The 15,105-nt window shown below is 36.6% G+C and overlaps 1 protein-coding gene across 1 annotated transcript; it reads right to left on the bottom strand.

Annotated features, from left to right (window-relative positions):
- Positions 1-761: 761 nt before the first annotated feature.
- LOC120421933 (esterase B1-like) lies at positions 762-10,884 on the bottom strand. Its single transcript, XM_039585238.2, has 5 exons — positions 10,166-10,884; positions 9,983-10,110; positions 2,008-2,144; positions 1,360-1,951; positions 762-1,300 (listed from the first exon to the last, which is right to left on the bottom strand). Exons 1-5 carry the CDS (start codon positions 10,733-10,735, stop codon positions 1,015-1,017), a joined length of 1,713 nt encoding a protein of 570 aa, XP_039441172.1. The 5' UTR covers positions 10,736-10,884; the 3' UTR covers positions 762-1,014.
- Positions 10,885-15,105: the final 4,221 nt, after the last annotated feature.

The raw sequence follows: 15,105 nt of genomic DNA, 5'->3' as shown, positions 1-15,105 counted from the left end.
GTCGAGAATATACCCTAAAAATTAAGACCGATTTATACAAAGCGATTTAAAAAGTTTGGAATTTGGTATACTAGGAGTAATCTACGCCTGAAATTTTTCAAGTCTATTAAACTTTTTTTTTCATTTGTTGCCCCTGACTCAAAATGGTTTTACACCCATAAAGCAAAAAAAAAAATATTTTGTTTATTTTAATTATTGAATTTCACCAAAAGTACTTTTTTGTGATGCTTATTAGGAAAAGGAACTACAAAAATTTTCGGATATTATTGCTTTTGTAGTTGAACATGTTTCATGTTATTTTTTGCCAATGTTTTGTATAGCGAGAGTTGTGAAAAATGAGTGTTTTTTTAACTTAATGTAAGCATTTCGTTGGTCAACTTCCCAAAGGTGTCGGGTTAAGGTCCAGCTTGTGATGATACACGACCTTCCCTTTACTACACAGTTAAAAAATGTGTAAATTTGGAAGGTGTAAAATAGGAAGGTTCAATATTCCCTCTTTATCATGTGATATTATATTAAGACTGAAAATGTGACATTACAACGGAAAAGTGGTAAATTTACACATTTTAATGTGTAAATTTCATTTTTCAATTTCAATGTGTGAGATTTCAAAAAAACTGTCCACGTGGTTTATGGTGGTCCAATGTTTAGAAAATTTGGAAAAAAAACTTGCAAAAACGTTCCTAACTCAAAATTTAATACACAAGGGCTCTTGTTCAAGTGTCATGTGATATCAAATAATGTTTTGTTAAAAAAACTGATATCAGTAATGTACATGCTTCTGAAAACTGGTTTTATTCATTCCCCTAAAATTTTAATAATAATATATATGTACATACGCTACATTTTGTCAACAATATTTCATTTGAATTTAGTTAACATTAACTTATTTAAATGTAAGAAAAAGCTTTTACAATACCTCGTTTCCTTCTTTATTAATATTATAAACATAAACTGGCCCTTAAGTTATTTATATAACTACTACTTTTTAACGACTCCTGGCCAAACCATGTTTCAAAATCCCTTCCTATATCGTCTCAACAAATCTCTCCACAGTGTAATTCGCTCCGGGTAAGGATTTCGAATCATGCGAGTATTGGCATCGATTTCCAAACAGTCCAGATCGAACTCGGTTGAATCTGCACTGATTTTGGCTACCGGAGCCCATCGGAACGGCACCCCGGAACCTTCGTTGGGCGTTGGTTCACCCCACTTGGCAAAGTTTGTCCACAGCTTCACAAACGTTTGTCTTACCCGACACTCTTCGCAGTCTTCGGGAAGATTCGGTAGGTATGTGGGACTGAAACAAAAGTTTGGTGGTGGTTAATCTTGGCGATTATTTAATTTTAATTTGCCCACCTGAACATATAAAACACATCGTCACCGTGGCAGGCTCCTTGCACGTGATTCTGGTTGAATAATCTTTTTGTAATACTGAACCGACCATGGTAAGTGAACCTGTAGTGGTAATGAAACACTTTGGGCTGATATTTTGCCATCCACTCAGCGTTGATCAAGGAGTTCACTAAGAAATAGGTGTCTCCGAGTGCCTCATTGATTTGATTTTCAGAACCTTTTCCTACTGGTTTATCCCCAAAATAAAACTGTTTGAGCTGCTGTCCCAGCTCGGTGCGATCGATTTCCTCCAAATCGCCCAACAATTGGGGGACCAACCGTTGGGGTTCTTTGTTCACGATACCTAATCTTTTGCTCATTAAATACAATGACAAGATTCCTTCACCACTATTGCACCCGTCAATAATTGGCATGCTCAAATCAATCGATGATTTGATAATCTCCTCCGGAGTCTGAGTGATGATGCTCTCTTCAGAAACGATATCTTCGATCACAGGCATGAATGCAAATTTGACGCCACGTTGCTTTTCTTCAGAAGTCAACACTTTGCTTTGGTTCTTTATCAATTTGGCTGGGGAAGCTTTCAGGAGAATTTCTGAAATGGTGATATTTTATATCCGAGCTCTATTAGTGGTTTTCGAAAATACTTACCAAGCGCTTCTTTGTCAGAATCGCCTTCATAGCCCAGGAGTTTAACAAGTTTTCGTGCTTTTTCATTGCCCGAGGTTTGGAAAAATGTTTCTGTGCAAGGGATTCCACTTTGGCAGATCACCCGATGGAAATATTTTCTGAAATGAGATAAATTTATTTTATTTCATATATTGTTTAGAAAATTTATTGAATGTACGGTCATAGTCAACATTCAAGGTGGGAGATAAGAGGATTATTATGCAACTTGCATAAATCTAGGAAATTTCACCTTGATGTTGTTAGGAAGACTGTTCTTAGTCAGAAAAACCGTGCCCAAAATATTCTATCAGTGAAAACTGATTTTTTATATGATCTTATTTTGAAGTTAACTCTCTAACTCCCATAGTAGAACAATGTGGCAACATTTTCAACTGCTTCAGTTTGCACGTATTTAGAAAAAAATATAACCTTATTTCTAACCAAATTTCATTAACATTGATGAAGTACGAGCCAACGTTGCCAGATTATTTTGTGGGAGATCTGTATTTTCTTGAAAATAAATCTGTATTTTATCTGTATCTTGTCGAATTCGAAGCCATAGAAGACATTTTAAAACTTTTAACAACAGATTTAAGCTTTTTAATCATATTAAAGCATAAATTAATTACTAAATTGTTGAAACTTTCAAATGGGTAATTCTCCGCCAACTCACACAGCAGTTGCCCCGACCCCTTTTCGATTTGCGTGAAACTTTGTCCTAAGGGGTAACTTTTGTCCCTGATCACGAATCCGAGGTCCGTTTTTTGATATCTCGTGACGGAGGGGCGGTACGACCCCTTCCATTTTTGATCATGCGAAAAAAGAGGTGTTTTTCAATAATTTGCAGCCTGAAACGGTGATGAGATAGAAATTTGGTGTCAAAGGGACTTTTATGTAAAATTAGACACCCGATTTGATGGCGTACTCAGAATTCCGAAAAAATGTATTTTTCATCGAAAAAACACTAAAAAAGTTTTAAAAATTTTCCCATTTTCCGTTACTCGACTGTAAAAAATTTTGGAACATGTTATTTTATGGGAAATTTAATGTACTTTTTGAATCTACATTGACCCAGAAGGGTAATTTTTTCATTTAGAACAAAATTTTTCATTTTAAAATTTCGTGTTTTTTCTAACTTTGCAGGATTATTTTTTAGAGTGTAACAATGTTCTACAAAGTTGTAGAGCAGACAATTACAAAAATTTTGATATATAGACATAAGGGGTTTGCTTATAAACATCACGAGTTATCGCGATTTTACGAAAAAAAGTTTTGATAAAGATGGTCGTCATCGATCATGGCCGTTCATGGTCACCCGCGACTAGAGCGTCCAATTTCCCGTCCCGGGAAAAAAATTCCCGGGAATTCCCGGGATTTCCCAAAAAAAATATTTCCCGTTTCCCGGGAAATTTGTAAATTTCCCGGGAATTCCCGAAATTCAAGCGGAAGTATACATTTTCTTAAATTTTTGGAACTTTTTTTTGAAATTGCTCTGAAAAAATAATAAATGAACAAACTCAACATGATTTTATTCAATTAAATTTATTGTTTGATTTATATATAATAAATCAGATTTTCAGAAATTATGATATCAGAATTATTTCTGATAATATTTATTTTTGAAGCAACTGGGAATAGATCTTGCTTAATGAGTATTAAATTATTACAATTAGGTATGCTTTTAACAGGTTAATGTTATTTCATCAAAACAATATTAACTCCTTACCTCAAAATTAAAATTGAGATTTTTTTACGTTTTTGTTTACCTTGATCAAATGAGATGAAAATCGAATTTGTGCAAAAAGAATTAATTCAATTGGTTGAATACCTAGTACTAAAGAAATTACAATTAGAAGTAAAAGAATTATGGAGCACTGGTGCAACTACAGGTGTTAGAGGGTTAAATGTGAAAAAATAGAAGACTTTTTGTGGAATGATGTTAATTTATCGTATGATTTAAATAATGTTGCATAATAATACAAAAAAATCATTGAAAAATTACTCTATATTGTTTGTTCTCAAAAAATGCAAACATATACTCAAAGCTTGCTTCAAATATTTGAAAACATTGGGTTGTTTAGAGTAAAACCAATACTAAAAAGCTTAACCATTTGTTCAAGAGCTGAAACCAGTATTTGTCATGAAAAACACATTTTCTCATTTTTTTTAATTCAATAAACTGGTCACAGAGACAAGTTTAAAATTTCTCATAAAAAATACCAAAATACATTTTCTAGTAGTTTATCCTGGCCATTACCCTTACCTACTAACAAAATCCCAAGCAGAAGTAGTTTTCCGGCACACGTGGGGGTGTGGATATCGTATAGAACCCACCCTTTGTAGCAACCTGTGCTAACTAACATTCCCGTCCCAATCCCCCGAGATCTACAAACTGACATGGCGGGCGCCGTTGGTGGCCAACGACTGTTACCTATTTGCTCCAGATCTAGTTTTAATGATCTTGATGTTTTATCTTTTCAGCGCAATCATACATGCTGTTGATAAGGGAAACACCATTAGATCGTTCAAGCGTATGGTCGGTTGTATTGATAGGATATTACGGTCCTATTCAGCAACGGAGAAGGACAACCATGGGTGGTCTCTCATGCTTATGCTCATGCTCATGCTCATGCTCATTAATGTTGATGTCATATACAATTTTGTTGCATAATATAAATTAAAACCAAGATCATAACAATTTTCAATAAATTTTAAATTTCCCGGGAATTCCTGGGATTTCCCGGGAAATTGGCTGAAAATTTCCCGTTTCCTGGGAAATTTGTTACCCCGGGAAATTGGACGCTCTACCCGCGACAGACACGGACGACGAAACAAAGAGAAACGCAAAAAGTAACTTTTTCAAAACTTTTTTTCGTAAAATCGCGATAACTCGTGATGTTTATAAGCAAACCCCTTATGTCTATATATCAAAATTTTTGTATTTGTCTGCTCTACAACTTTGTAGAACATTGTTACACTCTAAAAAACAACCCTGCAAAGTTAGAAAAAACACGAAATCTTAAAATGAAAATTTTTGTTCTAAATGAAAAAATTACCCTTGTGGGTCAATGTAGATTCGAAAAGTACATTAAATTTCCCATAAAATGACATGTTCCAAAAAATTTTACAGTCGAGTAACGGAAAATGAGAGAATTTTTTAAACTTTTTTAGTGTTTTTTTCGATGAAAAATACGTTTTTTCGGAATTCTGAGTACGCCATTAAATCGGGCGTCTAATTTTACATAAAAGTCACTTTGACACCAAATTTATATCTCATCACCGTTTCAGGCTGCAAATTATTGAAAAACACCTCTTTTTTCGCATGTTCAAAAATGGAAGGGGTCGTACCGCCCCTCCGTCACGAGATATCAAAAACGGACCTCAGATTCGTGATCAGGGACAAAAGTTACCCCTTAGGACAAAGTTTCATGCTAATCAAAGAGGGGTCGGGGCAACTTTTCCCGATTTCGTGTGAGTTGGTAGAGAATTACCCAAATATAACCATTTAAAAAAAAAATGTATATACAGATTTTTGAGGTTTTTGGGATCGAAAAATCTGTAAAATACAGATTTATCTGTATATCTGGCATGGCTGGTACGAGCTTTTTAACGGACCAAAATGTAAACAATAATCGGCGATTTTTGGGAAAATAATTAAACATTATTTTTACAACCATCACGAAAGCCTTCAAGATGAAACAAAAAATGTTCAAGAGTCATTTGGATACTTCTAAAGAGCCCTTGAATATTGAATTTAAAATTCAACCAGTTTGATTTATTTTATGATTTTTCCAAAATGATTTTCCAAATTGCGTTTAAATCAATCGTTTTGTTATGAATAAGTTCGATATAGTCAGAACTAATGAAAAGCGGGTTGGTTAGCTGGGTAATTCTCTACCAACTCATTTCATTTCATTTCATTTTTTTATTATGGTGGGCAAAAAGCCCCCTTGAGCTGTGTCAGACACATTCTCAAGAAGGCATAAAAACCACCTTATCTTAACGCATCAACAAGTTTACAAACTCCAATGATACAAGATTTCTTAAACTAATACATAGAACACAAATAAAACTTTCCCTAATCCTAACCTAAACTAAGATCACAGTTGGATATCACAAGTAGAAAGCTTCTGGTAGCGATGGGTTAAGTTTTAAAATGGTTTAGGAAAAGTTTCCGGAGTACGTTGCGAGACAAATGGAAGTCAAAGTGCTCGTAGCAATCGTTGAAGACTCTACACATGCTCGACACGGCCGCGTTGCGACCGTAGTTGGTCAATGCGCGTGGAATTCTAATGAATTGGTGAGATCTGATCGTACGGTGTTGAATGTAGACATTGACTTGCTCAAGAATCTCAGGACAGTCAATTGAAGACTTCAACAAATCAGACACGAAGATTGCTTTAGCTACGTCACGACGAACAGATAGAAGGTCAAGACCGAGGGAATGTGGGTCCACTAGGGGGATGTGGCGAAGCGCATACCTAGTGAACTTCCGTTGAACCTTTTCAATTCGCTCGATACCGTTTTGGTAGAACGGAGCCCAGACCACCGAACAATATTCTAGTGTCGAGCGAACCAGTGAGCAATAAAGTGACTTCAAACACGAAACTTGACGAAAATGTTTAGCCACACGAAAAACAAAACCAAGAACTTTGGGTGCCTTAGAGACGGTGTAGGAAATATGTTCGCTAAAGGACAATTGACAGTCTAACACAACTCCAAGGTCTTTGATAGATGACGAACGACTAAGACTAGTATTTGATAGATTATAGTCAAAGGATATTGTCGATCGCTTGCGGGTAAAGGTAATCACAGAGCATTTCGAGGCGTTAAGAACCATTCTGTTGTCGTCACACCAGTGGGCGAAGATGTTAAGTTGGTCTTGCAGCAAGAGTGCATCGTTGCTAGAGTTTATGACAGCGAAGAGCTTGATATCATCAGCATACGACAGTTTGCAACACTTTAGTAACAGGTGGACATCGTTCATGTACAACAGGTAGATGATTGGACCGAGATAACTTCCTTGTGGTACACCGGAGAAAACAGCAAAAACTGCTAACAAGACATCACCAATTTTGACACACATTTCACGGTTAGAGAGGTACTCACACGAAATCGGGAAAAGTTGCCGCGACACCTCTTCGATTTGTGTGAAACTTTGTCCTATGAGGTAACTTTTGTCCCTAATCACGAATCCGAGGTCCGTTTTTTTATTTATCGCGACTGAGGGGTGGTACGACCCCTTTCATTTTTGAATATGCGAAAAAAGAGGTGAAATTGGACGCCCGATATGATGACGTACTCAAAATTCCAAAAAAAGGTTTTTTTTAAACTCTGCCATTTTTCGTTACTCAATTGTAAAAAAATGTTGGAACATGTCATTTGAAGGGAAATTTAATGCACCGTCATTGCAGCATAATATTTTGCTTTTTTGAAGTGGTTTTGGTAAAGCCGTATCGCAGAGATGGATGTACATTTCCATACTCTATACACAACTAAATTATTTTAACTGAATTCGGTAAAGTTTTCAGGAGGTTTCGATTTAAACATTATCGATTTATCAACTATTATTTTCGGTTACCGGAGTGTGTGAATTTTGTCGTATTTAAACAATCACTCAAATCGCAAAAATAATCTTAAAAATAGAATTAAGAGGGACATTGTTGTTATCACCACCCTATTCGTTTATTGAATCACAAAGAACATGATGAAGTTTGACTAGTATTGTTTGCCGAATTATTTACAATTGAAAGGCGTTACATAGGAAAAGATGGATAATGCTTTTTTTCAAGCCTTTACCTGGGTGATGAATAGAGAGAATGCGTAACGTGATTTTCGAATGATCCCACTTTGTTTACATCTACAAAGTAGGAGGCTGTTCAAGCACAAGCATGACTTTTTTCTTATTGGTGAATGAGCAGTTTTATAATCAGTTTTATTATGCCTAGATTTTGTTTTTTTTTTTGCTGTAAAATTGTGTGTGTTTTCAAGTTTTGATCGGTTACAAGATATTTTTCTTTTTTACGGGTGACGACGAACTGCGGTGAGAGTGTCATTCTGCGATGTCGCAGATAAATTCCCTGGCTGATTTTAGATTCCTGCAGCTCTTCCTGGCCCAGCGAAAAAAAGATCGTTAATTTTAGCGAAGCTGACCCAACAAACAGAGAAGATTTTCACTAAACCGGTAAGTTTTCAAACGGAATCAAACAATTAAGACAATTTCTGAATGGATACAACCTGGGTGCTGAATAGTGGTTCGCAAAACGGCCTCAATTTTGAACTGTCAAAGTGGAACCAATTTACTGTTCGCCAAAAGTAGGGAGTATTGTTATTGATCATTAAAAATTGTTTTGTTTTTTTTTGGTTATTGAGGACCTGGAGTTGGAGTCAAGAAATCTTAAGAAAGTTGAAGGCGAGATCGTCATTTTTATAATTATTAATGAATTAATTTATGGAGTCGATGCGGTTGTATCCATTCAGAAATTGTCTTAATTGTTTGATTCCGTTTGAAAACTTACCGGTTTAGTGAAAATCTTCTCTGTTTGTTGGGTCAGCTTCGCTAAAATTAACGATCTTTTTTTCGCTGGGCCAGGAAGAGCTGCAGGAATCTAAAATCATCAGCCAGGGAATTTATCTGCGACATCGCAGAATGACACTCTCACCGCAGTTCGTCGTCACCCGTAAAAAAGAAAAATATCTTGTAACCGATCAAAACTTGAAAACACACACAATTTTACAGCAAAAAAAAAAAACAAAATCTAGGCATAATAAAACTGATTATAAAACTGCTCATTCACCAATAAGAAAAAAGTCATGCTTGTGCTTGAACAGCCTCCTACTTTGTAGATGTAAACAAAGTGGGATCATTCGAAAATCACGTTACGCATTCTCTCTATTCATCACCCAGGATACAACCGCATCGACTCCATAAATTAATTCATTAATAATTATAAAAATGACGATCTCGCCTTCAACTTTCTTAAGATTTCTTGACTCCAACTCCAGGTCCTCAATAACCAAAAAAAAAAAACAAAACAATTTTTAATGATCAATAACAATACTCCCTACTTTTGGCGAACAGTAAAATGGTTCCACTTTGACAGTTCAAAATTGAGGCCGTTTTGCGAACCACTATTCAGCACCCAGGCCTTTACCTCTCTCTCTGTTCTATGCAGCAGTTTCACTTCACACCTTCTCCGGTGATTTAATGCTATTTATGAACGATTCCTCAACGATGCGCTAATTGAATCTTAAATAGCGCTTCTGACTGAATGGGCTCAAAACAGCCCTTAAATATGACGGTGAATATTTATTATACAGTGCAATCTTTTTCACAAATTTAAAAGATGATTCAAAAAAGAAAAATTATTGTCAATGTAAATAACCAGACTGAAATCACATTTTCGTCAACAAAAATTCGGATTCATTTAACAGATTGTTGCCAGTCGTAAACGGATGCACCAAACCCCTCGACTGCACAGAAAAAAAAAACCGGATCAATGCCAATATTTGGAGTTGGGATACTGGATTTATGGTGATTTGTCAACAAATAACTTTATTTATGTTAATTTTTCAAAAGGTGTACAAACTTTTTTTGCACATTTTTTGATTTTTGTAATAGTATTTGATATATAACTTTTTATGGAAATCATCTTTTCATGAGATTTTTGTAGCAAAATGTTTGGCATGAGTTTCTGAACGCAATGTAGTACTAGGTTTCTGTCAACATCAAATTGTTTAGATGTTTCATCACAATATGTGCAAAGTGCCCAAGGGGTGTAAATACTTTTTTTACATACTGTAGCAGCGAGATAGCAGAGAGTTGGGGCGCGGATTTGGTTATCTGAATATGATTCTCGTCGGATGAGGTGATGTGCATGCTTTTGCATGTGATTTTACCATCGGTTTTTTTGCTGTGTGCGATTCTTATTCTAAAAATACTCAAGTGTTTACGCACCTGGAGTTTGGCGAAAGATAATGCAAATAAGCCGAAATGCTGCCGGCACTCTCGCCAAACAGTGTAACATTCCCGGGATCACCGCCAAATTGGGCAATGTTTTCATTAACCCATTTGAATACCAGAAGCTGAAATTTTTAATATGTATTAGGAATTGAAAAGTATTTTACCGTACGACTTTACTTGATCTTTGAGGCCTGCATTACCGGCGATTCCAGCTGCTGGGAAGCTCAGAAAGCCCAGCGGTCCCAGTCGATAGTTCATGGTGACCACGATCACTCCCTCCTGGACCAGATGGATCGGGTTGTAGAAGACACTACTTCCAGTACCGGCTAGGAAACCACCACCGTGGATGTAAACCATAATGGGGAACTTTTCCCCATTGCACTCCGGCGTGTAGATGTTCATGTACAGGCCCTTCTCCGAACCAACGACCCGATGGGTGAATAGATCTTCCTGAATGCAATCGCTTCTTTCCATGATGCACTCGACGGTCGGAGTGTCGAACCGCTCGAGTGGAACCGGTGGTCGGAACCGCAGTGGGCCCACCGGGTGTTGAGCGTACGGAACGCCCTTGAAGTAGTGATACCGATGACCATTCGGGAGGGTGTCACTGATGCCACGAAGTTTGCCCTGGCGAACGGTCACCACGGGACGATCCTCTGGCGGCCAAAGCTTCAGCAAATTCCCCTTGATGAAGTAAGTGGACACGCTGAAAACCAGCCTCGTCACGGTGAAAATAAACTCGAGCATGCTGCTGTTGATGTTGATCCGTTCAAGGTCATCAAGACAGCGATCTTCCAAACGATTCGATGTCTGCGATGATTTTACTGCGGTTATGAATGATCTAGCGCGATCGACGAACAGCGATCGTTGGAAGTAGATACACAACTGGAGGCAAAACAGACGAATGAATCCACTTAGGCGGAGTTTCATTGGAGTGGGCACGGAAAGATAGGTTGAAACAAATTTTGAATTATTTTCAGTTGTAATATTCGAATGAGAACCGGATCTTTAGAAAGTTTCTATTTAAAAAGCATAAAAAGTTTATCGAAACCACCCCTCCGCGTCTTTCCGTGCACTTTCGTTTTATTTACGTTTATGTTCCACACTACGAAACTGCACTTGAAACACGTGCTGCGGGCAGTGGTGTCACGGTTCGCTTTTGAGCGTATCATAACTACTCAATCGACGAACCTATCGGGTGAGCGCTTGTCGAACGCTCAGAGCGGCGGGTTTGAACGGTTCGCGAACCAAAATTACGATCATCATTTCTCTGCTCGCTTGCCGCTCCGCTCTGAACGGAGTAAAGAGAGCGTTCAGCGAACGGTTCGCCAACGGAAAATGTAGGCACTGATAGAAAAACTTATTTGTTTTTATTCTTCACTCCCACAAAATTCTTCAAATTTGTTAACGATAAAGTTATCAAGGGACCATTCATAAACTACGTGGACACCTTAGGGTGATGGGGGAGGGGGGGTTCTATGGCGATTAACGACGTTCCATAGATTTAATTTGAATGGAAATTGTCCACGATGGAGGGGGGGGGGGGGTTGAGATTTCCAAAAAAGTGTCCACGTTTGTGGATGGTCCCCAAGGAACCAGTGAGTCCTCTGTTGGCCCAGGACATAAAATTATAATATTAAAAAGTTTACATACTCACTGGAGCTATGCGGGTATGATCTGCAGTCATGAACCGCAGACCTCTTGCTTGTTACGGCGGTGGACCCACCGATAATAAATCCAGGGAGTCATTGGAAGACCCAGGACATCCCAATGAGTTGTTGCAGCCATACTCTGTAGCCCTCCATAGTCACCTTCTGTTGTCAAAATCATGAAATGTTTTTCTCTGAGTGCAGTTTTTTAGCTCTTCTTGCGAACCGCTCATTGATGGTCCCTCTCACTCTCATTCGTGATGAGAGAGCAAGGGTTCATGCGAACCACGGCAGGCGTTCGGATCGTGGTTCGCTCGTGCTTGGTTCGCAATCATGAGCGAACCACACTTGAGCGTCATGACGTATCGTTTGAACCACGATTCGAGTGAGCGAACCGTGACACCACTGGCTGCGGGTGAGGTTTGTGTACAAGTGCGAGTGCGCGCAAATTTGTACTGTGTGTTGCGCCCGTCGCTACGGTTGTTGTTCAGTTTTAGTGTGAGTTAGTTTGCCTGAAGCATAACGATTTGGATTTATATTATTTTATATAATGGCACATAAGAAAGTAAACATGTAAATTTGTAAAAAATAAATGATAAAAATAACAACGCAAATTTTTGATCGAGTGAATCGATTCGTTGTGTTATAAACTTTCCAAAATTTAAAACTTCCGAAGGGCAGCAGGGCCTGTTTGACTGGACAAGTTTTGGTTGCTGATCGAGTTTTTACCTTTTTAGTTACCACTGTTAAAAACGCTGCTCGTTCCAATTTTATAAACTTATTTTTGACAAAAACCATACCGTATAATCTTTATGGGTACATTATCTAATAATTAATTTCGTAAGGTAAACTGAATCATAAATTTGAACTTAGATTAACATATTGAATATGTTCAATAAATTTATAGTTGATATTTTATCCATATAAATATAACAGTTCTAATATGCAAATTATTGAGCGTTTGTAGCTTAATTGATTTAGATTTAGACCGTTGAAAATATATTTTGAGTTTTATGTTTCTAGACTTTTCCCAAGGTCCAGGAGGGACAGAGGGTCAACTAAAATATTTAAATTTAGAATTGCAACTAGAAATTGCAAGCCATGCTTTCAACGTTAAAAAAAAGTAAATCTTTCCCAGTTCCTTAGGGGAACACCCATGAAGAGTATCGGGGCCGGCATTTACAAAGCGGATTCAGTGACAGTACATTAATCAACTTAACGTTAACATGTTTGGGTTAATGTTAACATTCCATAGGTTGTCTTCCTAAGGTGTCTTGATAAGGTCCAGTTTGTGACGAAACACTACCTTTCCTTTACTAAGCAATCGAATCCAGAAGGGAAAAGATTACCAGTTGTGTTGGTCCGAGCCGGGATTTGAACCCCGATCTACCGCTTACAAGGCGGAAGCGTTACCACTGAGCTACGTGGCCTTTTACAGTTTGCAGTAAAGTCTTTGCGTGACTAAGAGTTTTCATAAAATCAAAGTATAAATACAAATAATTTGTTTATTGTGTACTGTAAAATGAAATGTTGAAATGACAGCAAACATATTTTCGAATGAGTCAAGAGATTTTTTAAATGCTACAATATTTGAAAGTCTTGATTTTTCTTTGAAAACACATTTTATATTTTATAACCAAACAAATAATCCGTATAGTTTTTTATTTATCCCCCAATCCATTGTCTACAAAGTGATTTATAAAAAAGTTATTTTTAGCGTTCAGCTATTTTGAAACAAGAGACCAAAAAACTTCCCTGGTTCCTAAATACCACTGTTTTTCAAACTATGATTGTCCAATCGAGGCTTTGAAAAATCGAGTTGTATTGCCATTTTTTGATTAACTATTACATTTGTGTTTTGTTGGTTTGCTACACTGAATTAAAAAAAAAATTCATCCCTTGTATTGGAGTCTAGGACCCCGTGGCGCTTTGGTTAGCGGCTTCGGCTGCCGATCCCTCATGTGTGCTAAGGGGCCCGGGTTTGATTCCCGACCATCTCATCTGGGTGTTCTGTGTTTAGTTTAGTAAGTAAATTCAGTCTGAAAAGGCGGTGTGATGTCTATTAACATATATATATATATATATATATATATATATATATATATATATATATATATATATATATATATATAATATATATATATATATATATATATATATATATATTATATATATATATATATATATATATATATATATATATATATATATATATATATATATATATATATATATATATATATATATATATATATATATATATATATATATATATATATATATATATATATATATACAGCAATTCCCCACGAAAACAGCATGGAAAAAAACAAAAGTGCTCGGATCGGAATTACAAAAATATTTAAAACACTTACGCCCTTCTCAAATGTCATTATCGAGTGAAACTAGCTCCATATACACAAAAATGGCTTATATAAGCGTAGGATAACATGTCTACAAAGTTTCATTGAAATCGGAGAGGGTCGAGAAAAAAGTACCTGAAAAATTCCTGTTTTTGGCTGGAATTGCTCATATATAAAAAATTTCGACGGTTTTGTTCGAACGCGAATCAGTTCAATACGGAGCGTCGTATCGAGGTGCTTTTTGTTGCATTGAGTTCGTAAAAGTCCAAGGAAGGTTCTTACGCCAAAAAGTGACAACTTTGGCCACTCTGGAACCGATTCCGGAAAATCCGCAGATTGTATGGAGAAAGCTGCGTAAAATCAAATTTTGATCACAGGAGGCTGAATTAGCAAACAAGCAAGAAACGTCAGGAAAACAAAAAAAGGCAGGACGAAGTTTGCCGGGAAGAGCTTGTTTTTTATATACATAGATAGATAGATTTCGACAGTTTTGTTCGAACACGAATCAGTTCAACACGGAGCGTCGGATCGAGGTGCTTTTTGTTGCGTTGGGTTCGTATAAGCCCAAGGAAGGTTCTTACGCTAACTAATTGACACTTTGGCCACTCTGGAACCGATTCCGGAGCATCGGAAAATTGTATGGAGAAAGTTACGTAAAATCATTTTTTGATCACAGGAGGCTGAATAAGCAAAAAATTAAAAAAACGTCAACAAACGAAAAAAAGGCAGAACGAAGTTTGTCGGGTAAGGCTTGTTTTGTATAAATTATCGATAGCGAAGTTTCTTTGGTTACCTTTATAACTGTCACCCAAACGCAATTTTTCAGTAGATTTTTAGTTCTTTTATCGGTTTAACAAAATCTATAAATGCAAATTATGATTTTCCTTAAAAAAAACTTTTATGTATATATATATATGTTTATATATATATATATATATATATATATATATATATATATATATATATATATATATATATATATATATATATATATATATATATATATATATATATATATATATACAGCAATTCCCCACGAAAACAGCATGGAAAAAAACCAAAGTGCTCGGATCGGGCTCAAAATTTTTCTGGGGGTTCCCTGGCC

This window comes from Culex pipiens, chromosome 3, assembly GCF_016801865.2.
Source record: "Culex pipiens pallens isolate TS chromosome 3, TS_CPP_V2, whole genome shotgun sequence".
In the NCBI taxonomy this organism is placed as follows: Eukaryota; Metazoa; Arthropoda; class Insecta; order Diptera; family Culicidae; genus Culex; species Culex pipiens.
This window is presented reverse-complemented; position numbering and strand designations above follow the sequence as displayed.

Coding starts and splice junctions, on each gene's coding strand:
- LOC120421933 (XM_039585238.2), bottom strand. CDS start 10,735: ATGCTCGAGTTTATTTTCACCGTGACGAGGCTGGTTTTCAGCGTGTCC. Junction 10,111..10,165: donor ATGCAGGCCTCAAAGATCAA/GTAAAGTCGTAC, acceptor TAAAAATTTCAG/CTTCTGGTATTCAAATGGGT. Junction 1,301..1,359: donor GATGTGTTTTATATGTTCAG/GTGGGCAAATTA, acceptor CTTTTGTTTCAG/TCCCACATACCTACCGAATC.